At 40.6% G+C, this 26,473-nt stretch overlaps 1 protein-coding gene across 5 annotated transcripts in view; it reads right to left on the bottom strand.

Moving 5' to 3' along the window:
- The window catches only part of kif13ba (kinesin family member 13Ba), a 48,359-nt gene that overhangs the window by 6,325 nt on the left and 15,561 nt on the right, over positions 1-26,473 (bottom strand). For all 5 annotated transcript variants that reach the window (XM_059351725.1, XM_059351733.1, XM_059351741.1 and 2 more), the window contains exons 4-35: positions 23,953-23,965; positions 23,316-23,376; positions 23,101-23,193; positions 21,946-22,126; positions 21,041-21,128; positions 20,417-20,551; positions 15,020-15,132; positions 13,654-13,765; positions 13,307-13,519; positions 13,111-13,221; positions 12,435-12,569; positions 11,923-12,053; positions 10,383-10,469; positions 9,836-10,026; positions 9,451-9,730; positions 8,418-8,580; positions 8,166-8,321; positions 7,794-7,943; positions 6,265-6,390; positions 5,782-5,955; positions 5,479-5,636; positions 5,232-5,364; positions 4,969-5,124; positions 4,780-4,879; positions 4,473-4,599; positions 3,974-4,029; positions 3,758-3,882; positions 2,680-2,955; positions 2,430-2,582; positions 2,151-2,228; positions 1,982-2,029; positions 838-994 (exon numbers count right to left, since the gene is read on the bottom strand). In XM_059351725.1, coding sequence (XP_059207708.1) covers positions 838-994; positions 1,982-2,029; positions 2,151-2,228; positions 2,430-2,582; positions 2,680-2,955; positions 3,758-3,882; positions 3,974-4,029; positions 4,473-4,599; positions 4,780-4,879; positions 4,969-5,124; positions 5,232-5,364; positions 5,479-5,636; positions 5,782-5,955; positions 6,265-6,390; positions 7,794-7,943; positions 8,166-8,321; positions 8,418-8,580; positions 9,451-9,730; positions 9,836-10,026; positions 10,383-10,469; positions 11,923-12,053; positions 12,435-12,569; positions 13,111-13,221; positions 13,307-13,519; positions 13,654-13,765; positions 15,020-15,132; positions 20,417-20,551; positions 21,041-21,128; positions 21,946-22,126; positions 23,101-23,193; positions 23,316-23,376; positions 23,953-23,965 — 4,280 coding nt within the window. The remainder of the gene's footprint in view (positions 1-837; positions 995-1,981; positions 2,030-2,150; positions 2,229-2,429; positions 2,583-2,679; positions 2,956-3,757; positions 3,883-3,973; positions 4,030-4,472; positions 4,600-4,779; positions 4,880-4,968; positions 5,125-5,231; positions 5,365-5,478; positions 5,637-5,781; positions 5,956-6,264; positions 6,391-7,793; positions 7,944-8,165; positions 8,322-8,417; positions 8,581-9,450; positions 9,731-9,835; positions 10,027-10,382; positions 10,470-11,922; positions 12,054-12,434; positions 12,570-13,110; positions 13,222-13,306; positions 13,520-13,653; positions 13,766-15,019; positions 15,133-20,416; positions 20,552-21,040; positions 21,129-21,945; positions 22,127-23,100; positions 23,194-23,315; positions 23,377-23,952; positions 23,966-26,473) is intronic.

Here is a 26,473-nt window from a genome sequence, read left to right as displayed (position 1 = left end):
AGGAGGTAAGAGAGGAGGAGGAGAAGGAGGCAGAGGAGAGGAAAGAAGCAAGGAATGAGGAGCAGGTGTGGGAGGTAGAGGAGGTGTGAAAGATTAAGACAGAAAGTTGAAAGCGAGTCCAGGAAATGGCAAAAACCCAAACACAGTGACAGACTGACAGAAGAAGCCGGCCATAAGACAAAGTGACACACAGACGGTTGATTTCGCTTTTACAATGTGATTAAAAACACATCCTAATCACTGGACTGTGAAACAGAAATGACTAAACAAAATTATTAATTCTGTCCATTTTGTAAACAGAATTAATCTAAAGCACAACACAGTAACATGAATTCTGACATGAGCAAGAAATCACTATGACACAGGGAAATATTCAGATGGATCAGAACAGACTGATTACACTGAAAAGCTTTGGTAATGAATATGAGGAGAGAGGACAGAATTCACACTGCTTTAAAAAAAAAAATAAGGTTACAAAAATAAGGTTACAAAAATAGATGTGAAGAAGCAAAAGGAGCAAGTAGAAGAAAGTTATTACACATCACTTTTAATGGGAAGACAGGGAACAGAGCGGAGGCACAGCAGTTCACAACATGGGATTGTGTAATGCATTATTTGTATTAAACAGAAGGAGTGAAGTCTCATGATTAAGCTTACAGTATTACTGAGATCAGCATAGAGAAGAAAATGGATGAACCCGTTTGGAAAGAAGCAGAGAGGAGGACGACAGAGATGGAAGGAAAGTAAGAGTTGGGAGTGGGGCAGAAAAGTGACAAGGAATGTATGGTAGAGAAGAGAGGAAAGGAGAGGGAGAGGGGGTAAAGGGAGGATGTTTACCTTGCTCTGGTTCCTGGTTCTGTGGGGGGGTCATGCCAAAAGGAGTAGGAGTTGAAGAAGGGGAGGTGGAGTAGGTGGAAGGGGAAGAGGCGGGCCGGGGGAGGGTGCGGTGAAACTGAGAAGGCATGAAGATATCCTGCTGACTCTCCCATCGACCCTGAGAAACAGACAGAAAAATGACAAGACATAGTTTGAATGGTTTGAACCTAATGAAACATGGCGTGTGAGCTACCAGATGTTAGTGCTACAAATAATTCTAATCATAGTTATATCTAGTGTCCAGCAAGGGGCTACTCCACTGATTGCAAAAACAAGTGTGAAAGTAAAGAAAATTACTCGGTAACACTTTACAATAACCATCATTTATAAATGGTTAACAGATAGTTTAATCATCATTTATAAACCGTATATAGGCCATTTAGAATGGTAAATAGAAAATGCATTAATGTTGAACTATAATTTATAAATGCCAAATAGAAGGCATATTAATGTAAGTTGGTAGTTTCTTTACCATAAACAAACAATTACATTATAATTCTTAGTTTATTAATAGTTTTGCACTCATTATAACATTTTTAACACCATATTAAGTATGTAAATTATTTCAAAATGATTCTTATACCTTTAAGAAATTGTTTGAAAACATTTAAAGATTAAATATGTATAGAATTTTGTAAATGATTAATAATTGGTCTATAAACCATCTATAAACATCACTTAGATGTTATTGTAAAGTGTTACCAATTACTCTAGTTCTCCCTTCAATACAACATGATATTCATTTTTTTTTTTTGTAATTCAAAGTTTTTATCATCTTTTCCTTTTTACAACATACAAACGAACATCAAACAAACCAGACAGGATGGAGGTCATAAAAAAATACAATAATAATAGTAAATAAATAAAATAAAGTACAAAATCTGAAAATAAATGAACTAAAAACAAGACAGGCAAGTGAGTAGGCAAGGCAAGCAAATTAACACATCTGTCTAACAAAACTATCCCATCTTTCTTTTATCATATCATAACATGATATTCATTTTGTGTTTTATGGTCCCAGAAATAATTTCCACAGGATCCACAATTTATCACAGAATATTTGAACAGTTGAACATGTTGATACTGCTGAGAAAAAGTGTGTTACCTTATCGTCCAGGCAGGTAGTGGACAGGTCTTGTCTACTTCCAGAAAGCTGAGGACAGATGGGCAGAGAGAGATTATATATATTATATTATATTATATTATGTCATATTAGGTTGCAATATATTGCATCGTCTTAGAGTGCAATATCATGGCATGTATTTGTGTTTTACCCTGTGGACAGAAGGAGAACTTATGCTCCGTCTGTTGCTCCTCCCTCTGTTAGTTAGTTGTTCCTTCACTGCCACCTCCTAAAAACACACACAGATCATTTTAACATATTAGAAAGTACTACATTTAAAAAGATAAAAACAGATAACTTTAAATTTCATATTTTCACTAGCCATGCATCTTCTAGCCTGCTGTTCTGTGTGACTTCCTGGATATCGATCAATGGATCCAATTTCTCTCTATATGAGACTGTCTATATCTCTTACAGTGTCTCCACCTACCTGTCTGAGTCTATCCAGAGTCAGGATGTTCTCCAGACTGAGGACACTGCGGAGGTATTTTTCAATTGCAGCCTCATCATCGGCTGACTGGCTGTTGTGTGCACTGGCAGCAAGGTTGGCAAGCATCTCTCTGTCCTCTGAACCGGGCGCGTCCTGATTGGATAAATATCATGAGGATTTGTGTTCAGTTATCCAGCATGCCAAAAGTTTATTGGGCAAAACACTGAAAGACATTTTCCTCTGGCTTTACCCCGGGGATGTTGGAGACCACATCGAATGTGACCCCACAGCCAGGTATGGTGCTGCGGGTCGACATCCTTCTGAGAAAGTTGTGCGCGAAACCCTGGCGGCCCGGGTTGACGTTGACGCAGATCCTCTTTCTCAGGACCAGCTGCATGTCGGCAGGGTGGCTGAGCTGAACCACCACTCGAATCGTCAGGTAGACCCGCTGCTCCGGCCATGCTCCCCCACGACTGAGCTGGGGACACTCGTGGACGGTAGAGTCCCATGATGCCTCTGCTTTTACCTGCAGTTTCAACAAACACATTTGGTTCATATAACGGTTTGTTACGGCCCCAGCCGTATAGTCTGTGGTTGTGCGTGTGTCTGTGCGCATGCGTGCGTGTGTGTGTGTGTTTGCTCCCTCCCCTCAGGCTGCTGGAGAAGGATAATTGGAGCATCCGCCGACCACGGGAGCCAATCAGATTTGGCAATTAGCTGTCCACATCTTTCAAAAGGCTGGATGGAGCTTCAATCAAGGAGCGGCTGGATCTGATGTAAACCGCCGCCCAAACCTTTGTCTGTGCTCGGCATTTCGTTGTATTGAATACTGTGTTTAGTTGTAGTTGTTCTTTTGTACTGTGATACAGTTAAACTGACCCTGGTTTTTGTTATTTTATTTTGTTAACCCATTGAGGCCTAAAACGCCTGTAAAACCTCTGGGCGATTTTAAAATAAGCCCCTAAAACCTGAAGTTTTTCTGGAAATTCAACAGAAGTGTCAACGCTTCTACTAAATAATAGATTTTTCAGCCTCTGTAGCAGATAGAAATGAAATTCAAAAAGTATTTGAGAGCTTATACAAATACTACAAAACGACGTATCCGCTTTCCAGGCTTCAATGGGTTAAACCTTTAGCCTGAAGGGTCCTTTTGTTTGTACTTATCTTACTGTTATTTTACTTCTTATTAAAAACACCTCTGTTAAAACCATTACATCTGGTTTATGTTACCTCCTTTAACCCCTTTAAGAGCTGGTGGACGTAACACGGTTTCTCAATTGGACTCCAGGAAGTCCTCAGAAAAATATCTCCTGCAGACCGATCCTCACCTCTCCATCGTAGTGTTTGACGATCTGTAGGTCAAAGAAGTCGTCCTCATCCTCTCCACTCAGGGTGGCATCCCAACCTCCAGCCTCAGGGACCTCAAACTGGTCTGGAGAACTGAGGTCATCAGCTAGGAAAACAAAATGGAAACATTTTTAAATCAATCTGCGAGTAGAAAAACAAGTGAGCAGGCATACATTATTTAGCAGGAAATAACATACGTTTGAGGTTCAGGAATAGGACGGGAATATGAGTCTCCATGCCTGGCAGAGGAACCCTGTGAACAAACATGTAATACACACTGTGATCATCACATGTACTTTTTTAAATAACAAAAAAATATAGATGCAAAATACTGAAAACTACAATTTTGAATCCAGGGCTCTAAATTTAAAGCGTGATATAACAGAATGCATGATTTTAAGCTGTAATGGCTGTGGGATCAAAATTTTGGATTTAATGGGTTTCAGTGGGAACATTTGTCCTTAACCTTGAGTTTTTGTCCTTGAGTATCTGTATTTGGCAACAATATTTATTATAGATTTATTATAGGAACTGTCAACATGTATGCATATGCATGAACACACCCAAAATGATCAAATTAAAATGCCAGAAATATCCCCAGTGAGGCACAAGTGTTAAATGAATCAAATCAGAGATCAGAGTCAGACACACACATGCACACACACATTCACACACACTTCCTGCAATGTGTCATACCATTCAGCAGGTGCTCCAGGAATACCGCTGCCAGCAGAGGGCACCATGACAGCATTTCTCTCCTCTGTAAGAGTCAAGCGCCACTCCAGCAGCTGGGCCTCCCTCTCCACGTCATCCTCTGTCTTCTCTGTTCACACAAGGCTCAGACATTTAACACTTCTTGCAATCAACAAACATGTAACTAGTCTAGGACTTAAAAAGCCTAAAAGCTGTAGACCAAAACATCTCTTATTGAGGGCAGTGTTACAGGTTTTTGAATGTGTAGCATGTTTTTATGAATTATTGTATACTCATGTAGTGGCATTACCTGCTTTGCTGACCAGGCTCTGCAGGTGCTGGTCCAGGTATTCCTGTCTCTTGGTGAGAGCAGCTAACCACTGCCGCCGCAATCGCTCCAGGTCTCTTTCCTAAACAACAAACAAGTCAGTTGCATATTCCGCTAAATCAATTTAAGAGAAAAACAGACTGGAGACAGAGCTGTGTCAAACTGATCTACCTGATAACTGTCCATCTCATCTGCTTCCTGATTGGCTGTGGTGTTTCTGATCTCCACACAACCCACTGACACTGCAAGCAGTATTTCTGCTATCAGAGGCATGGTGCCCGAGTCCTGGACTGAACGCACGTCCACCTGGATGCGCCTTGACTGACCCTGGAGGAGGAAGTGGATCGTGACACAGAAGTTTATAAAATATGTAAAAGTTGGCTTTACAGCTGAGGTATGCTCTCTCCACCTGCTGTGACCGGGCTCATTCCTACCTGCCGAAGCTGGAAGATTCCCCCTGTCCGCACATCTCTAGCAGGAATAACTTCTACTGGAACAAAGTCTCCGTTCTCATTTATCTCCAGGATTTGAATCCACAGCTCCAGGCGACGCGTTACCTCACTCCACCTACAATAATGAACACCATCAGCATATCTGGGCAACACCAGTGCATTGCTTTTTCATCAGTTACTGGAGAGCAACAAGAAATGCTCAGAGTGAAAGCTGAGTATATGTGTGTACCTGTCTCGCAGTGTGCGCGTCTTAGCCTGGATGATGCTGAGGTCCCACAGGGCGGGGTTTCTGCCTGCATCAGCCTGTCTGTGTCCATATACCTCAATGGCAACTGCCCCTTCAGTCAGGTATTCGATGAAATCCTCCGTTACAGACACTGCCACCTCCTACAGGAACAAAGTAAGACTAGATGTATAAGTAAACTTATGACTAAACAGTTACCCACCACCTTTTACATAAATATTTGTTTTCCAACTTCAGTTTAACACTATAAAAATGATTGTCGTCCACGTCCCCCCTCTGAGTCTTCACCTTGCAGCTATCAAACACGACCATGCAGTGTGGGTCCTTGGTGCTGGGCGACGAGGATGATGGATCTACTTCAGGAGCCACGATGATGGGCTCAGCGCTGTCCCAGAATGAATACTGACAGAAGACGAAGTTGGACAGGTACTGGGGAAGACCAGTGGCCTGCAAGATCTTAATCTGTATAAGGAACAAAAGGTCACATTCATTTAAACACAAACTCCAAAATGATCACTGAGTTGAATCAACATCTCTCCTAACAGTTTAAACAAAAAACAAACTTCATAACCTCCACAAATGTAGAATTTATTAGAGGACTGTTGTATTAAAACTGTTTAAACTAGGTGTACCTAATAAACTGGCACACTGAATGTATACTTAGAACTAAAGAAAACTGAACACACTCCTGGAATTACTTTAAACAACTGACTGACCCAGGTCTGAGTAGCAGCGATTATGTTCTCCTCCCTGATGATCTGTCTGTCTTACCATGCAGACCAGTTTGCGATCCTGGACTTCAGAGTCTTGGTTGTTATCAGATTCGTCTCCTCCAGCCATGTTGTCCTCTAATCCCCCTCCAACTCTCACCACCTCCACATGAAGTCGTCCTGCCACCTGACCACAAAAGAGAACAGAGGAAAATATAAAACCTTTACACAAACACCTTTACACTTCAGACTTTATTTGTATAGCACTTTTCATACAAGCGAGATGCAACACAAAGCGCTTTACATAAAAAAGAAAGGAGAAAATAAAATAATGATAATAAAAAGATAACAAAACATAGAAACAAACAACCTCCGCCGATCCCCAACCCTCCACCCCACCCACCTTAATCCCACCCATCCTATTAAAAACAAAGCACAAACTGAGGAACTGAGGAAGCGCCATCTCAACATGGAGCAGTGAGGAAACACTGGAGGCAGGTTAGAAATAAATTAGATAAAGGATAAAGTAAGATAAAATAAAATAAAGATAAAAAGATATATAATAATAATAATAATAATAATACACTGACCATACCTTGAAAATGTCTCTTTGAATGTTAGTTTGACTAATCCTATGCTGCTAATCCATCATTGCTCCATCTATCACAGCTCTATTGTAAATATTCTGATCAAAATTTCATATGCCCCTATTTGACAAGGCAGTTCCAGGGCCAGTTTGGAGCCAGTGCCTAATCTCTTTTTCGACAGCTAGAGAACCGGCTTTCCCAGAGCGGCACCAACTCTTTGCTGGTCTCGAAACATGAACCACTTGCGCCAGGGGCTGGGGGCGGGATTATCATGACCAACAAGATCAACTAAAACCTATATCACAACCTTTTTTTTCTCCTATGTTTAACTGCAATGCCATTGATACAGGCTAGCTTTAGCGGGCTAGCATTAGCTTACAACAAAGTCTCAAATTAACATCTTACATTCAGTGTTAATAAGAAACGTAATCGGCGTCCATAGCGATCAAGATGAGCATCACAAAAGTGAGTCGTGTTTGGATGCCAATGTAGATTTGCAAAGACAGAAGAAACATTTGTAAAGAGACGATGTAGTCTGCCATTGTTGTTATTATGCTGGCAGAGAACGGAGATATATGCAAACGTATACAGTGGTGTAATGATGTGGCTCTCAAGCTAGATTTGCATTCTCATTGGTTGAAAAGCAGTAACAAACATCTGGGTTTTTTTTTTTTTTTTTAATCAAATGTTCTACTATTTTTTCATCTTTTTATTCTGGGAACATGATTATCATCTGGCCATCATGTGAGTTTTGAATCTGATATCCGTGATGATCCAGGAATTTCTGACTCAAAGTCACTCAGAGATTACGAGAAAAATTAAAAATATCCATGAAAGAAGCTGCTGAATGTTTGAAGAAACATTCATACACCCTCAAGTCAAGAGACTTAGGAAAGCTCTGATTCCTTATCGATTCACCTGTTATAGGCAATTCATCATGACAAAGAGATGGAAATGAAGGCAAAGAGGAGTAGGAATTTAACTGAAGTCTGTGACTGCCTACCTCCCCCTTCTGGTTGATGATGGGAACAGCATACTGCAGCTTGACATCGTAGAAGAGGCAGGAAAGAAAGACATTTGCGACACCGATCAGACTGTGGTTCTCCTGCTCGTCAAAGAACGGGTCTGCTCGACGGAAATATGAGCGCATCACCTGAACAATAAAAGGAAGAACATTGAATAAAACACAGGAGAACTTTGCTTTACAAAAATAACCACAATAGGTCTCGACAGTGCTCATTGTTTATGATTCTATAAGGCGGCCACAGGCTTAGTCCTCATTTCTCATTACAACATTAATATGTTTTTTTACTGTATTCATGGTTGTATAAGTGTACTCCTGCCTACTGACACAGGGTTATCTTATCTGACTCACAGGGTTGTCATGATGATGAAGGTTATAGTCCTGCCACTCTTGGTACAGCTCTCTCATGTCAACCAGACGGTTCTCAGTCTTCTCTAGACTCCAGATTTGCTTCCCTCGACACCGACGTCGAACCTGAATTGCTGGTTCACTGAGTACTGCATCTCTCTAAACACACAAACACACAGATGTATTTTGAGAACTGACTGTGCTAAAAAAAGATGACAGTAAATCAGTGCGTAGGTGTCGAAAAGCTTGTCAGACCTTGCGGTTTGCATTGAGATTGTCTGATGGGATCTGCAGAGTGACTCTGTACTCTGTGTGTCGCTCCAGCTCCTCAGAGATGAAACAGGCTTCTTGCACCAGGAGGTTCGCCCTCACTATCTGCTCCCTCAGCCGCCGCAGACTCCTTACTAACACAGCCTCTCTGAAGAATGAGAAGAGGTGGCAGAGGAGAAAAGGAGACAGAGGGAATATAAGGAGGCATTGAGTTGGCATTCATTCATTCATTTCCGGTGGACAGAATATAGATTTTTAAATTCAGGCTACGTTTACACGAGGGCGGTCTGAACAGAAGACGCAAAAGTGGCGTCGCATCTTCACTTTTTATTCCTCGTTTAGACGAGCATTTTCGGGAGGAAATCTGCGTGCATACGGTGACGCAAAAGTGTGTGAAATTCGATTGTATGCAGCCAGGCGGCATCACTTAAAGCCATTAGAGCATCTTTGGGCATGCAGAAGTTTTCACGCCACACATTTTCATCAGCTACTCCTTCCACAAAGTTATCCACCATCATTAGATCTCCCAGGTCTCGTTCACAGCCGTCTGGCTCGCCTCCGACCAATTGCTGCATCCAAAATGTGATAGAGGTAATTACAGATCCTTCTCTGTTCACTAATACTATCTGTACATATCCTGTACATTTGGTGGAAAGACTCCTGTAAGTTTATTAGAGCTGCCAGAGCAGCTTGAAGGTCCGACGCATGGAAATAATCCCACGTTTGTTTATTTTCCTGTACTGGAGCATGTATGTGACGTAAACACATACGTGACGTGGGCAGATCAGATCAGAGTTTTGCATCTTGTCAGTGTAGACGGACACGCTACGGCGGAGCGTATTTAACTTTTCCACTTTGGAAGGTGGTTTCAGATTTTTGTGTCTTTAAGCCCCAAAAACGCCGTCACCGTCTAAACGAAAGGCACTTCCAATCAAATATTTTGTCGTTTTTACCCGCGAGGGTCCTCGTGTAAACGGGGCCAAAAAGAAACAAACTATCAACACCCACAAACTCTCACCTGTCCTCATTCCACTGCCTCAGTCTGCTCTGAGCGCTGGTTGAATGGCTCATTCCTCCGATGCTGAGTCTCTCGAGGCTGCGGTAGTGAGACTGCTGTCCTGGACCTTGCTGGCCAGACGCAGGTCCTCCAGAGGGACCGGTGGACAGACGGTCCGGGTTCAGCTTCTTGCGGAGCTGCTGCAGTTCCTGCTCGTACATTTGTCTCTGTCGCTCCAGAGCAGACTGCTTCTCCTCTTCATGCTGCCTCTCCAGGGATTGCAGCACTGCTTGCATGGGGTCTGATGGGGAAAAACACAGATCGGTCAGAAAACACAGACCACTACACCACCAAATGTTCCGTTTATGCAGATTATTGATGTTCAATTTCTTTAACGCCTCCTTACCATTATTGCCCAGGGCCTTCATCATGACCTCTGTCTGGGCGAACTCGTAAGAGAAGCTGACTTCACTGGATACTTCACTGGCTGTGTCACCATCTGCATCCAGTTGCTCACTGCTGCCACTGTTCTTCATCACGCCACCTTCACCCTCCTCGTCCTCAGCTGTCCGAGAGCGCCGCTTAGGCAGGTTGATCCTGCAGATAGGATGTCAGGTTAATTCACTGTAATCTTTGGCATCAGTTGATTGATTTGCTGTAATCCAATTGTCAGTGATTAGGGAGCTGGTACAGACAGAACACACTGATAAGATTCAATACAAATTCAAAATACATTAGAGGAAACTGGGTGTAATCCATTTTTTTTTTTAAATATTCAATGAATTGAGTAGAAATGTATATTAAATAATAAAATAGATATTAGTGTATTTAAAGCTTGTGAAACGAAATATACAAATATTGAGTAATATATGAGCATATGAAAAAGTATGAAAAACAAGAATATTTAAAATTGCAAACATATATTGTGAAGTGTTTTAAGTGTGAAAAATTACCTGAAGAAGTGGTTGTTTCCCCAGAAGATGCGGTCGCCATGGTGAAGCTGCAGGGCACTGGTCACTGGAGAACCATTAACACATGTCCTGGAACACAGTAAAGACCGCAATAACATTATGATTTACTGCCAAGAATGTATGTCTCTAGTGCTAAAAGGACTCTTGTTTCTCCCACACTTCTCCCAGCTGCATGTTCTCCTCACTTATGCTCCCTATACACCAGAAGCCTAGTCTCACACTGAGATTCTACAAAGACTGAATCTTTAAGGGTCGCTACTTACAAGACTACAACTAGATTCTTTTAGCATTTTTTACCTACCATGCAATTTTTTTCCTCATCATGCTCTTTGGCTCCAGCTGCTCTAGTGTGTGCAGTGGTTTGTGTTGAAAAAAACAATAAAAAGAAGAGAAGACGCCACAAAATGCCCCTCACAAAGCTGAAAAGGGGTTTCTGTTTTTCTGACATGAAAAGTTGACTATTTTACAGTAAAAATAGATATAAGGAAGAATAAAGGAAAATTTATAAATGAATTCATGATACACATTTATGTCCTATTTAATTATGTGTTTGATTGAATAGTTATATTTATCAGCTCTTTCAACTCTCATTTAGTTAATCATACATTAATTTTTGATTATTTATTACTTATTCATGTATAGGCCTACATTTATTTATACATTTTAACTGGGTCTCCTTACTGTTCTCTTTACTAAGAAACAGCGCCCCCAAAGTCCCGCTTGTGGCCGTAAATATATTACATCACTATATTTTTATTTAGGACTGAGCTTACTAGCATTATTGTGTTGTTACTTTTTTCCTGTGGAAGTGGTTTTACTGGCCGGTCTGGAACCGGGGACCTTTCCCCCGCTCATCTATTGGTTGGTGATTGTGTTACGTCACTGAGACTTGTGATCATATCAAACATGTTTGATATGATCGCAAACCCAAGACTAGGAAAAGACTGATAAGAAACAGCGCCGATTACTACCTTACACTTAACGATGGAGATGACGGGAGCCCGCTGTGACTCCAGTAGAACTCCTAGATTTACTAAAGACTTTCAGTTTTTAGTCTGGGACTGTGAAAATCGTTAAGTGTAAGCCCAGCATTAGTCTCTACTTTGGTCTCTCTTCTACCTACCTGAACGCCCTGATTCAGACATATGCTACCTCATGACCGTTGCGCTCTTCCAATGAACGGCGCCTGGCTCTGCCCCCCATTGGTCCAAGGCAATCCAGACTCTTTGCATTTCTTGTTCCCCGCTGGTGGAACACACTACCAGTTCCTACCAGAGCAGGGGCGTCCCTCTCTACCTTTAAAAACCTCCTGAAGACCTTCAGAGAGCATCTTATCTCCTAGCACCACACGATAATTCTTCTCCTTAAAGAATTGTCACTAGCACTTATTGATGCACTAATAGTTCTTTTTGCACTATACCTTGATTGTTTGTTTTTATTCTTCCTGTAAGTCGCTTTGGATAAAAGCGTCTGCTAAATGACTAAATGTAAATGTAAATGTCTGTGACATGGTGTTTCTTACCGAGCATTGCGGTATGGGGTGAGGACGACTGCAGTTTCTGGCGAAATGTCGATGACACAGTGCTCCGCCTGGATACCCATCCCACACAGCTGGATGTCCTGAGAGTCTGCCGAGCCCACTTTTGTGTGGTCCTAAGACATAACGGTCATGATATGGTTAGACGTTATCAACTGGCAGTCGGACAATTAAATAAATGTGAAGTGAGTCATGTCTACTTGAGTCAAACCGACAAACAAACAGGATTATTTTTTTCCTGAAAGCTGTTTTGTGCTGTTTTCCACAGTCAGATGACAACTGACTCAGCCAATTAGTTAAAAAAAATGTCACATAGGCTTCTATAATTCAAACAGTGTGCTTGTGTAAATGTTGTTAAATTGTAATGTTTGAAGGGCAGATGGATTGGAAACTGTGTCAAACACAGATAGAGCTGAATTATAGTCATAATAATGTTTGGTATTCTATTAAAACAGGGAGAATAAAGTAAAGCATAGTGATTGTGTGTGCGTACATACCTTCAGGTAATACACCAGCAGTTCATTGAGGGCAGGATCGGCATTAAGGTTGACAAGAAAACTCTTATCGTCTCCAACTTTAATCCCTGAAGACTGAAGAGAAATACCTAGACTCTCCAACTGCTTCTGACGCTCCTGTAAACACACAGAGAGAAAGATCAAATTTAACAGTGTATGATCTAATATCCAACGTTTTTGTTTTTGATGAATTACCAAAATGTAGAAAATCAAACCAAGAGTTCCTATATACAGTACAGGCCAAAAGTTTGGACACACACCTTCTCATTCAATGCGTTTTTCTTTATTTTCTTGACTATTTACATTGTAGATTCTCACTGAAGGCATCAAAACTATGAATGACCACATATGGAATAATTGTACTTAACAAAAAAAGTGTGAAACAACTGAAAACATGTCTTGTATTTTAGATTCCTCAAAGTAACCACCCTTAGCTTACTAGAATATAAGACATGTTTTCAGTTATTTCACACTTTTTTGTTAAGAACATAATTCCACATGTGTTCATTAATAGTTTTGATGAATTTACAATGTCAATAGTCATGAAAATAAAGGAAACGCATTGAATGAGAAGGTGTGTCCAAACTTTTGGCCTGTACTGTATAATAGCTCAATATGTTGAGATGTACAATTTCCCAACTGCTCTTGTGCTTCTTACCTGTGCAACCTCCTCTGTTTTTCGAAGCTTCTCCTCCCAAGTGATGGTCATTTCTTGAATCAACTTTTCTGACTCTTCCAGGCGGTCTTTCAGCTCTGGAGCCTTCAAAGACTGGAGGGGAAAAAAGGCAGATGAGAGTATAGGACAGCAGAGATTCCTGCATGCTGATTTCAAGAATATCAGATATATATCTTACCTCTGCTTGAGTCAGTTGCTCTCGTAGTTTTTCCACTTCCTCTCTGAGCTCCCTGATGATGCGTGCGTTGGGATCTTCATTAACAACGGCGTGATTAACGATGCTCTTTGCTCGGTCTGCGTAGCGCAGCGTTGATAGCGTCTCCTCGTAGTTGTCTGCTGCTGGACTCACAGTTGCAACCATCGCTGTGCGACTGTTGCCACCCAGACAGTCCTGGAGAAAGGCAAAAATGCAAGCAGAAGCGAGAAGGAGAAGAGGGACAGACATGATTATGAGACATTTTAAGAACATAAAGAGCATGCACTGGTTTGTCAAATCTCTGGTTAACTTGTTTATGGTATGTGCACCTTCAGCAGCCATGTCAGAACAGAGTCTCTGTAAGGAACAAACTTGTTCTTGTTCTTGGCTGTTCCCTGTTCAGCAAGTGCTGAGATGACCAGGCCCAGTGTAGTGAGAGACCTGAACACAAACACAGAAACAACAGGGTCAAGTATGTTCCATTTCATTACATGAATCTGTTCAAGGGTTGGTATCACTGTGCTCCTGTCTCTACAGCGTGTGCATCTCTTACTACTTGTGTACTTTCAAGGGTTTGCCAGACACAAAGACTTACTGTAATTTTCGGACTATAAGCCGCGCCTTTTCCCCCATTTTTCGATTCTGCGGCTTATATAACGGTGCGGCTAATCTATGGATTTTTACAGCTAACGGCCACTAGGTTACCTCCTAAATCTATGGATTTTACAGGTTACAGTCCACCAACTTTAACTCTGTGGGCTCTATGACCGGTCCGCGAGGAGTGGCGGGCTCCAGCAGGAAAAGCTGGAGGCAGGTGTACGTACCAGATCGGCTCGGGGTCCTTCATATACTTTTAAGATATTTTTCACTTGTCTGTGTGTATTTGTGTCGAAAGCTACTTAGTTTGTCGGAGTCGCCATGCCGTAGCGTTTTGTGTGTAATCAGCGGCAGACGAAGGACCCCGAGCCAATCTGGCAGGGCGCCGGAAAAGAGTGAAACAGGTAGTGCGCAAAAGTAAAAGTGAAACCGAGAGTGGTACGAGAGACAGAACGAGAGCAAGACCGACATTACGAGAGCGAGATAGTTTGTGCAAAGGAAGTTTTCATGCACAAACCCTCATTATGGAAAACAAACGTAGAAATGCATATGATGCAGCTTTTGAGTTAAAGACAGTCAATCTGGCTGTAAAAGAAGCTTCCTCAAGCAGCCATCTCTTTCCCGACAATCCCCTCTGTGCACGAACCCTTACATATGGTAATTAAACATTAAAACACCTGCGGCTTATAGTCCAGTGCGGCTTATATATGTACACATCATTCAATTTAGCTGCTGCGGCTTATACTCCGGTGCGCCTTATAGTGCGGAAAATACGGTAGTATTATACTATGATTTAGGTTAAAGTAAAGATTTTGTGACAAGGCGCCAAATTGCCTAACAAAAACACATTATATGCTTTCTTTCACATTTAAAGCTGTATGTGGAAATGGCAAAAAGTGAGTCTAAAATGAGTCTGAGGAGTGATGTGACAACACTCTGTGGTTAGAAAAAAATTCTTGCAAAATAAAGCAACAGTGCCAGCGCAAAAACATATGTGAGACAATTTAGGGTTCAGACTCGTATAAACAGCCCGATTGGGAAAACACTCAATCATGGGTTTGTGTGTGTCTCTGTATGTGCTGAACTGCTTTTGCTTACTTGTTGATGTTGCTTCCCTCCTTAAGCCGCTCCCCTGCTGCTCCAGTCTTTGCTGCTCGCTCACTTCCAGCCAAGTCCACCAGACTCAACCGACTCACCTTCTCTCCACTCGTCTAGAGAAAGAAGACACAGAAAGGAGGTTGGATTATTGTCTAATTCTCTACAGCAACTATTCTCAACCTTGGGGTCGGGACCCCAATTGGGGTCGCAAGATGATTTCTGGGGGTCGCCAAATCATTTTTGAAGACAGCTCTGTCTCCAATGTGTTAAAGTGTTCATGTGTTTAGTGTTTTTGGTCACTTAATGTCTTTTTTTGGTCATTTTGTGTCTTTTTTTGGTCATTTTGTGATCAATTTGTGTCTTTTTTGGTCATTTTGTTTCTTTTTTTGGACATTTGGTGTCTTTTTGTGGGGGTTTTTTGGTCATTTTGTGTCTTTTTTTGGTCATTTTGTGTCTTTTTAGGTAATTTTGTTTCCTTTTTTGGTCATTTTGTTTCTTTTTTGGGTGATCTGAACTGTGCGTGTGAGATTGTGTTCAGTGAGTGGGGTTCACGGACAACATGCATATTAAATTGGGGGTCGCGACTCAAAAAGGTTGAGAACTACTGCTCTACAGTACATTCACCTGGCAACATGCATATTCTTCATTTAAACATAAATGCCCCCCCCTACTTATCCTCCTAAATTTTGTGTATGATTGTTAGATTTTTCTGTCAACATTTTTGTCCAAACCAGACTGCTTTTTAATTTGCCTTGGTGGAGAATTCTGCACCAGAGGTGAACTTTGCCCAGACTATGCTCCTTTTTAATACGACCATAACTAGCAGTATTTAACATCAGGTAATATATTGTCCACAATGAAATGCACCAACAAACTCCAGAATGACTTTCAATGACATATGGCATGTGTGCTTTTCCAGCAATAACAGCAGTCATAAACGCCACTGCCAGAGAGTTTTCTGTTTATATTGTAGCAAAATATTCACATAGATATGCATGCATATCTGGATCTGCTGCCATTCCTGAAAGCAGCAGCATCTATCCACATGAGGTCTGACAAGACTTTGATGGCTTATTAATCACCAAAGAGGCACCACATCAAGGCGGATCCTGCTGAGGTTTTCAGCAGCCTCCAACTGATCATTACTCTGATTTGCCAGCAGGACAACAACAGACAAACAAGAAATAAACAACAAGGTCCCCTCATCAATTAACTCTTACTTGGCTGGATACTTTTTGTCCCTCTGGTTCAGAGGACCCCCTCTATGCTTCCTCTGATTGTTGTCATTCTACCAAGCAGGAGATGCCAAAATGCTCCGTTAGACTTTCCTCATCTTTCAGTCTCTTGCTGACATATTCCTTCAGTTTCTTCTCACTGGCTGTTGAAGGTGTTGGTATCACTTCAACTGCACACAGTGAGAGTAGCACCTCTGCCTCTGTCTACAGTGGGCCTGTTCAGATGCAGCACTACTGTGTGCTTAGTGGTGTTTCAACAAAGCCTGACACAATATTATGTACTGTTATACATTTGTTTTTTCTATTATCAGTTTATTATTTTCTAATTAAATTTTAGGTGGAGGCTTTCAATAAGCCCATCTGGGTTTTCTGCCTCTCCCTGCACTTTACATTATATGTTATCTTTGTCATTTTATGTAATTCTAACTGTGCAAATAAAATAAAACCTAAAACCTAAAACCCACACAAGTGAATTGCAAGCCTTTGTATTACCAGTGTAGACAGCTGCACTTGTTAGTACATTTTATACATATATTTAAATTCCATCAGACCATTGACTGACAACCATAAAATGTGTCTGGTGTTAAAGCTCCATCTACTAGGCGTCTTTATATACAGACTCCAAATGGAAATAGTTTTACCATTAATGTCAGACAAACAATGAGGTGCCTGACACTGCCCAGATCCTGTTATATGTCCCTTCTTGTTGAGGAAACAGTTTTACTCCCACACATTCATACCGCAATTAATCAATCTGGATTCTACACTGCTTCTGCTATCTTTTCAGTGGTATGTCCTTTGTAAATCTGTAAAAATAAAACTGACTGCAAACACATCTTTTTAACAAATGCCTCTCATTGCCCTCTTCAAAAAGAGTTTCCCCTTAAAACTCTTTTTACTTTCCCATGCTGTTATTCTGCATTTTGTCAAGTTTCTACTCCTTTCTGACACTTTAATCACTATAAAGACCATGTGACCTCTGAAACTTGACCTTCTTAAAGTTAGCTGCTTGTGGAGCTGAAAAAATTAAAGGTGAAGGTAAAAAGCTATCTTCACTACTCCTGAATACTTATTTGAGGTGGTTTCAAATTTCTCTCAAATTTTACAGATGGAGTGCTGTCTGATGGGAAGGAGAGAAGGGTCTGACTTGTAGAAGGAGTATGTGTGCTTTGTGAAAACAAATTGTTTGATTGTAGAAAAAGCTAAAAAATAAAAAACATTTAAAAAACTATACTGAAATCTCAGGCAAACCAAAAACCTGAACAGACCCATTTATAAGACTCACTGATAAAGAACACCTTTTAACTGCACTGATACAGATCAACCGCAGAATTGTGCAGAGTCAAATCCCCCAGAGAAAAACAAATTATTAAATAAACAGAGATTTCTATCTGGGACACTGCGCACATACAATCCAAAAATAGACTAAAACCTTTTTTCTTCTTCCTTTTTTAAGAAAGGCGCCTGTGAGTGTAAATATCGACTGGAGAGCCAGATGGAGGGGAGGCAGAGCTGGTGACTCAATAATTACAGCTTCTTATTGCAACGACCCATGACTGGATCCTAATATACAGTGCCTGCTGCTGATTCCTGGTGGTGTCAGACTTGTAAATAAAAACCAGTAAACCAAGTCTTCTTTCTTTATCAAAGTGCTTGTGTTTGTTTCTGCAGTTTTATTTATTGTGTACAGAATGAACAGTAAGTACTCTTTGGTTCTACTGAATTCATAACATCTAGCTGGCTGATGAAATATTGAACCACCACAGCATTTTCAGATTTTAACAGGGCATTCTGTAACCAGGCAAAATGATACCTGGGTCAGTAACTAGATCAGCAAGCAGGACAGGACTTGGCAGCACAGAACGAGTGTCAACACACCACTTCATATGATCAACAATCTAGTAGAATACAAACATTTCCCTTTTGAACTCTGCACCACACTAACTGTCCACACTGTCACCAAAGCTTGACTGGATTCAGCAAAACACAGAACAAAATAGCAAACAATTGAGGGGTGTCAGCAAATGGGGCCAAAGTGCAAACTGACTGAACTTTGAGTGGAGTGTTTAGTTAACAAGTCTGAGCAGGGCTCAGTACTGAAAGGAAACCCTGTGATGAGCGTCAGAATGACTCATCCAGCACCAGGTGATTCTGCTTCCAGGCATGGGTGGCTTTTTGAAACCGGTCCCTTTTTTCCCTGTTGCTCGTAGCGGCTGAGCTATCAAGTGGCACAGATGAACTCAGCCTTAAACATTAAAACAGGAGAACGTCTGCATATAATTAAGAATAACTGAACACTACATCCATTTATTTAAAGTAGTTATTTAAAGATGAAACCAATGATTATAATAATAATCTAGATATTATTTTATCAATTAATTATCTTAATTATCTTAAAATCTTTCAACCCATAATAGGTCACAAAATAGTGATTAATTGACTAATCGGTACTCTACACGTAAATTATAAATGTTTATCCTTGCTCCCAATCTTTTGTAGATTAAGAAGTGGTTAAACCTCAAAGTAAGATGTACATTTGGTTTTAATAAGCACTTTGTGCTCGTATTTAACAAAAACTCAGATAACAGACGGTGTAGTGGAGTTATAGTGCCTTATAACGTCTGAAGAACTGAGTAGAGCTGTTGTTTTAAATCACTAGAGGTATTTTTGCATACTGCACAGCACTGCTTGTTTGTTTCCCTTGGCTTCTTTTGCACTTTGAACGCAGATCCCTCATAACTGCTGAGTAACACAAAGCAACAAAAAGTGAAACAAAAACAGGCATCATTCTAAATACTAAACAACCCACACTGTATAAATAAGAAATAGAATTAATTATCGGGACCTAGGTCAAACAGCTGACATCTGATCTAGCGTGGCTTGTCGTGGTAAAAGAGGTGTTCCCTGTGACAATAAAAAACAATTTGAAAAATTCAGAATGAGGAGGCAGTAAACTAAAGCAACAGAGGCAATAAAGAACCACCTCATCCAGACACAGGACGTGAAGTGATTCACTCACTGACTACACAGTCTACACATTAGCCGTTTGCTTGATGAACCTACTGACTGACTGACCAACATAGTGACTGACTCTGGGTGTGCCTTGAAAACAGAGCAGGCTGTATCAGCTAACAAACTCAAAGTCAAGCCTGTGAATTATTAACAGGATTCGCTGGTGGCAGGTTCATCTTGGAATAAGAGCAAGGAGCAGGAAAGACTAAGTGGGTCAGTGAGGATGGAGAATGAGTCATCGAGGTCTTTTCTTGGAGTGCCTGGTCAGAAGGCTGAGCTGACATCATCCCATTTCCTAACTACCTTTTCACTCGGCTGCAGAAGCTGATTGATTGTCACCAGACACAGTTTGCCCAGTCAAATACACTTCTGTTCAGGTAACTAAAAGGATTGACTTCTTCAGAATACAGTAATACCAAACAACTTCTGCATTAAAAATGTATGCCAATGGCAGCTGAGCTCTGGCTCCACCCTACTGACTGCCCTAGCCCAGTGAAGTAAGAACACTAATTATCTAGTGGACATAATCAATGATAGGTGATAAATGGGTTCAATTTAAGGCACCACACGTCCAGAACCATCAAGATGGAGTTTAAACAGCATTGTTTTTATACCTGTGATCAACACCAATTGTTAATATTTCTATTGGGATGTACACTTAGCCCACATCATCTCAGAAATTAATTTCTGATCTTATATACAGTACAGGTCAAAAGTTTGGACACACACCTTCTCATTCAATGCGTTTTCTTTATTTTCATGACTATATACATTGTAGATTCTCACTGAAGGCATCAAAACTATGAATGAACACATATGGAATTATGTACTTAACAAAAAAGTGTGAAATAACTGAAAACATGTCTTGTATTTTAGATTCCTCAAAGTAACCACCCTTTGCTTACTAGAATATAAGACATGTTTTCAGTTATTTCACACTTTTTTGTTAAGTACATAATTCCACATGTGTTCATTAATAGTTTTGATGAATCTACAATGTAAATAGTCATGAAAATAAAGGAAACACATTGAATGAGAAGGTGTGTCCAAACTTTTGGCCTGTACTGTACCTTAACGGTTAAAATGGTAAGAAACTACTTGTGTGTGTTAAAACTGTGCCTACCCCCAGCATGTGTGTGAGACATCTTACCCCAGACTGCAGGTCTTTCAGTGTGTGTGTGAGGATGATGTTGAAGACGGCATGTGATCGACTGCTCTCCTCATTCATGTTGGTGGCAGCAACAGTACGTGACTTGTTCCCCTCTGACATCAGAGACTCAATGTCCTGTTAGAATAGAAATCAAACAATAAATATATGAATAATAATAAATATTTATTTTATAAATAACATAATTATATATATATTTCTATTTATATAATTTTTATTCTCCTGCAGGAAAACCTTTTAAGATAGTGAAGCATATTATACAGTACACTTGATGAGATTGCATGTTTATGCATTTAATGATTGCCTCAATTGGCAAAGACTTTGAAAGCCCAATAAGACTACAAAATGCCATTTAATTCTGACATTTTTACAAGTTGCCTCTTCCCAGTGTGATTGGTAGGACCACAAAGCAGACTGCTGCTATCATGTGACCAACACTGTTATAAATCCTCAAAGTTTAAAGACCAAAGTGAGAAGAAATGCAAGTATAGACATAGACACACTGATCAGAGTGGCAGCCATGATGCAACACAGCAGTAGATGTAAATCTGTGTGTCAGTGAAGCATAAAACCCTGCCAAGAACTATTTAACATAAAGATGTTTACCTTGTAGCTGGCCACAGCTAGCCGAGACAGTCCATCCACATAGGGACCCAAAACTTTATGTTCCCTCACTCGAAGTGTTTGTCTACCGCTGGACAGAAAACAAAAGCAGGTTAGAACACAGACAAACAACATGGTCACTCTAGGTAAACTACTGTTCATCTGCTACATTAGCGGGAGTTGAAAAAAGGACTCAGTTGATCCTGGCCAGCACTACAACTTTCCTCAGTTCATAGAGCTTTGTTAGCACTTGGCTCTCTGACCCTGATTCAAACTTGTTCCAGGCCCGACAACTTAATCATTCTTTGCTCCACAGCAAAGCCCATATGGCAGTCAGATGGCCTGCTTCTCTTCTGCCCGTTTTACTGAGGTGAAAGGTCAAATAGTGAGTGAAGGTCAAAGGTCATGTTGTCTGGGGCAGCAGACGCAGGCCTGTGCTCCTGATTTACTGCTGACCTGTTGGACATGAACTGGACTCCATCAGTGACTGCAAGGTTTTGATACACTGACCACAGCAGCTGGTGGCAACACCATCAATTAGCCACTTTCTCTACTTCTACCAACCAATTTGAGGTTAAAGCAGAGAATGACTTTGATACTGGTTGTTCATCTAAAAAGTAGATTAACTTACCAAAGATAGACAACATTAACTTATATTTAAGGTTGATGTCATAGCTCGTGACTGTTATATATTTGTGTGTCAGCCCAACTCCAAGGAGTGCCAATGAGCTGTATTTGGAAAGGAGCCAAACTTTGGCTAATTTACTACCAGTGACTAACTAAACATTCCCTGTCGCGGCTTCACACTAAAAACTAACAATGTTATCTCTTCCGTGGAAGGATTTTAGAGAGATAATAAATGTCCCTTCTTTTCATAACAGGGTTAGAAGATGACGTTGAGGTCATACCCTTTGGGGTCGAGCAGATCTCGGACCTTCTCGTTGTAGATCTCCATGTAGGACACCTCCACAGTGAAGCTCTCCTCCTCCCGCTGCTCCTTCTGGGTTCGTTCAAACAAAGCACTGCACAGCCGGGGAATCAGACCTGGTTGGTCCACTGAACCCATCATGGTGTACGACTTTCCCGAACCTGGTAATAACACACAGATATTGGAACAAGTGAATAAAAAGGTGAAAATGGCATTTATGATATAAATGGGGCTAGTCATGCCATTATGTCGGAGTCATAATTACTTAAACAACCTCATATAGTAAGTACATTTCATTAGATACAACTACGCAAAATGCAATTCAATACAAGTGTAGCATAAATTATAAAAAAAATGTAAAAAATGTAATTGCAATCGCAGTTTTGGTCTGAAAATTTTAAATTATATTATATTCCTGTATCGTTCAACCATGCCAGGAGCTCAGTGTTAAAATATGTATTTCAATTAACACATCTATGATGGTGTTAAAAAAACTGGAACATTATCGGCATCATAAAAGTAGACATGGCAGAACAGTTTGTAGGGATTGCATCAGTAATAAAGTGGCCCGAGCGTACAACTCATTCTGGCTTTTGTGTAGACGCTGGATTGATTTATCAGATCTAACAAGTTTGTTGAAAGACTTGTAGTGTTGAGAGTGTTGAGAGCATGTTTAGACAGAAAGAAGAGCGAGATTTTCTTTTCACACCGTGTCTACACTGGATATGTTCCAGCCCTGTTTTTTTCAGTCATCAGTCTGAGGCCTGTCTAGTGAAACAGAAGCACTTTTACCAGTGTAGATATTAACGCCGTCAGCACATTGTTGAGGTGTGTTTGGGTTCTAGCAGCGTTGTGTAGGATCATGCATCATGCTTTTGGTAAAGAACAGCATTAGAGCTTTGGTATTTTGTTCATACTGGAGAAAATAGAGGCTGTCCAACCTTCCTGTAGCAACACATCCACACGGACACTCCTCTCTTAATTGTTATACAAAGAGCTTTAGGGCACTATGCTAACAAGGGCAAAGAGAAATGGCTCGTACAGTGTGTTTGTGTGGTTATCAAAAAGGCTTGGTTTTAAAATATAGTCACATTATATTGATCATAGAACAGGGAGTTGTCTCATAGTGAATTACCAGTTTGTCCGTAGGCAAAGATACAGGCATTGTAGCCCTGGAAGGCATTGCGGAGAAGACTTTCTCCAAGGCACTGGAAGACCACCTCCTGACCTGGAGACAGACAGATAGACACAGAATTTTATTCTAGATCATGAATATTCAGTCTTAACTGAATGGCATTTTAGTGCTGGGATGTGAAAAACTTCAATGTGAACTAGACTGAATGAACTAACCGGCAAATCTCTCCTTATCTGTCTCATCCATGGACCAGAAACAGTAATCATAGGCAAAGACCTAGGAAGTGAAAACAGTAGCCGTATGAGAAACACAAATAAAAGAAATCTACAGTATGACTATCTGTAATGCAGGAACGTTAACATTAAAAACAACTTTCGCCTTTTACTTGCCATACATATTTTCAAGCTGAATTGAAAGTTATCTTAAATATGTATGTAGGGTCTCTTTACAAAGTTACTTCTAAAATTTTAACTGGAATATATCATGTAGATATTATCCAGTTTACCAGTTAATAATACTTGAGTGTACTTTATGTAGCACTATGAGAATCTTTCAGGTGATAAAAAAAAAACATACAGACATTCTATAAAGTGAGCAGCACAGCCAAAAACATTTTTTTGGTTTCCTGCCAACAAGTATTCCTTGTTGGTTTAAAGTTGATAAATTAAACAAGACACTTCTGGCAAAAATTGTTTAACAAATCATCAAGTATCACTGCTTGTACTGTATAGTTGCTCCCTGTTCACAAACTTAGTCTGTGAAACACAGCAGCTTCTTTGTTTAACACAAGAGATGATTCACAACCAGGGAATTAGCTTGCTGTTAAAAATGCTTGTGTGAGTGTGCAGTTACCTTGGGCTGACACCTGATGATGTCGGGAGGGTCAAGGTCCACAGCAGCATGTGAGAGAGATAGGAAGATGACATTAATTACACATGTTAGAGAGATGCAGCATGCTGAGCCATTCAGAGGCAGCTGCAGTGACAGCTACAGCACATCAGATCTCATCTGTTCCAGACTGGACATTATTTATAGCTAGTGTCTGTCGATGTTTTGAACTAAAAAAAAAGTTCCCTCTAATTAGAAGAGAGAGGGGGAGAGTCACAAAGAGAAATATAGACACGGGTGAAAAGAGACAAATAGAAAGACAAAGGCAGAGCTAGAGCCACATTGGCCTCAGGCTCAGTCACTTTAGCACACATTTGATTCTAAATCAGCCTTGTGTGTGAGTTGCTTGTTTGGATCTTGTTTGTTGGTCACATGTCAAACCAACCTCTAAGGGGATTTGGTCTGTGGATGTCAGGGTAGGGAATGGATTCATCTCTGAGGGCTTGTGGAGGCATAAAAACTATCTGGGTGAATTGTTGTGGGAATGTCTGTGTGTGGGCATATGTGTGTGTGTGTGTGGGACTGAGTGGCAGAGGGGGTTGGTACTGAAGTTGGCACAGGGTTGAGGTAGTGTGTGGTGGAATCAGATGGTGGCGTAGAGGGGTTACTGGGTCGGGGTCATGCTCAGAAATGAACAGAGACATGTGGGGAAAATGCCTCAGAGAGTAAAAAAAAAATCTGATATTTAAAAAGAGGAGAGGATTAGCCCCAATATCTGCATGACCTTTTACAGAATCGGACATTAACACTGCACGCATGAACCCACAGACAAACATGCCATACACTTGAGCATTTAGCCGGCAGCCATGTCCTTTAAAACCGATCTCCAGTCCATCTGGTTATCTCTGCATATGAGGAATGTCAGAGCATCCAGACCAAGCTAATTGATTCTAAGAAGTATACTATATTATAAATAAGCTATTAAAACAATTAAAAAGATAAACCCTTTTTTAAGATCCTCTTTAGAATTCATTTGTTTTTCACAACAGCTAAACAATGTTTTCTTACACAGATCTTCTGATATGCACACTGTATATGTTCAGATGAAATTATGACTGGCCTGAAATTACACTCACTATCACTATTAATGCATTAACGAGGGATACAGCAAGTTTTCACTCCATATTTGTTCTGCCCATTCTTAAATGTGCAACACTGATTGACTGTTTTTTGAGCTCTGCAAAGAAAATCTAGAAGAGAAACTGTCACCATGTGATGTAGTGATGCTAGCTGAAGGTGGATTTTGTTATTTTGAAATCACTGTGTCATATAAGCAGGAACAATTTATTTCCACTAAACAATTCCTAGTAAAATTTGAATAACTCTGACAGCTTTTTTGTGATTACACAGTGACAATTGTTATCATGGCATTAACGTCAGCCATTTGGTGGGCACTTTAATTAAATAGGCTTTTTGCAATATGACAACATTAGGACAGGCGGTCCCTGAGGAAACAGAATCTGTAATCTCGTTTATCGCATTAACTCATAAAACTTGCTGTACTCTAAAGAATTTCTCTGATTGATAAAATCTCCAGTCAGGCATTTCTATGAAATATTTTTCCCCAAAGTCTGAACAGCTATCCAGTTCTGTGTTGTCTTTCTTCTGCTCTGTAATCTTCCTCCCTACAGGCATCTTGGAGTCATCTTCCTCTTCCATCTGTGGAGAGCTGGCTCCGCCCAAAGGGCAAGGGCAGCTGTCAGTCAGAGAGCTGCATCAAGTCAGATGATGGAGCCAGAGGTAAGAGAATACTAGTGATTTACACACCCACACACATCTATCCTTATATGGACCTTCAAGTATATTAATTCTATTCCTCATCATTTGTCACAATCAGTAGTAAATGTCTGACCTGACACCATTACTAACCCTGACCCCTAAGCTACATCACAAAACTGTCCTCAATCTACATGTCTGAAACTAGCACTTGTGAGGATAGAAGAGCAGGAACACACAGAAACACAGACACCTGTTTCCTTTTACCCATGCACATTCTTTACAAAACGCCAAAGCTGCAGTTCTTGCACAAACCAGCCAGCATCTAGTCCAATCAGTAACACTTCATATTTCACTGACGTTCCTCTGCTGACGTCCTGCATTCAGAGAGCAAAATGCATGCAGAGAAATTCCTATCTGAAGCCTAACTAATTCCAGCAGCTCTCTTCAATCCAGGATACAATTGGGACATCTTCTACACAGCGTCGACGTTTATCCACATGCTGTTTTTGGTAGTAAAAGAGGGGATTATAAGGGCGTTTGAGGAGGTTTTCATTGTCTAAATGTAAGGGGGGAAAAGGATATAACAGGATGCTACTCTAAAACTGTTAAAACCATTCTGTCACTGAGAAAGGGCTTACAGCTATTATATTGTTTGTGAATTCCTGATTCGCCAATATTTTTGTTTCTGTGAATGCTCTTCTTGGGGGCTTTTAGAGCATCCTACATGCCCACCATCTCCTACAGTCATATCTCCAACCACGTTAGG

The sequence above is a fragment of the Centropristis striata genome, chromosome 2 (genome assembly GCF_030273125.1).
Source record: "Centropristis striata isolate RG_2023a ecotype Rhode Island chromosome 2, C.striata_1.0, whole genome shotgun sequence".
NCBI lineage: Eukaryota > Metazoa > Chordata > Actinopteri > Perciformes > Serranidae > Centropristis > Centropristis striata.
This window is presented reverse-complemented; position numbering and strand designations above follow the sequence as displayed.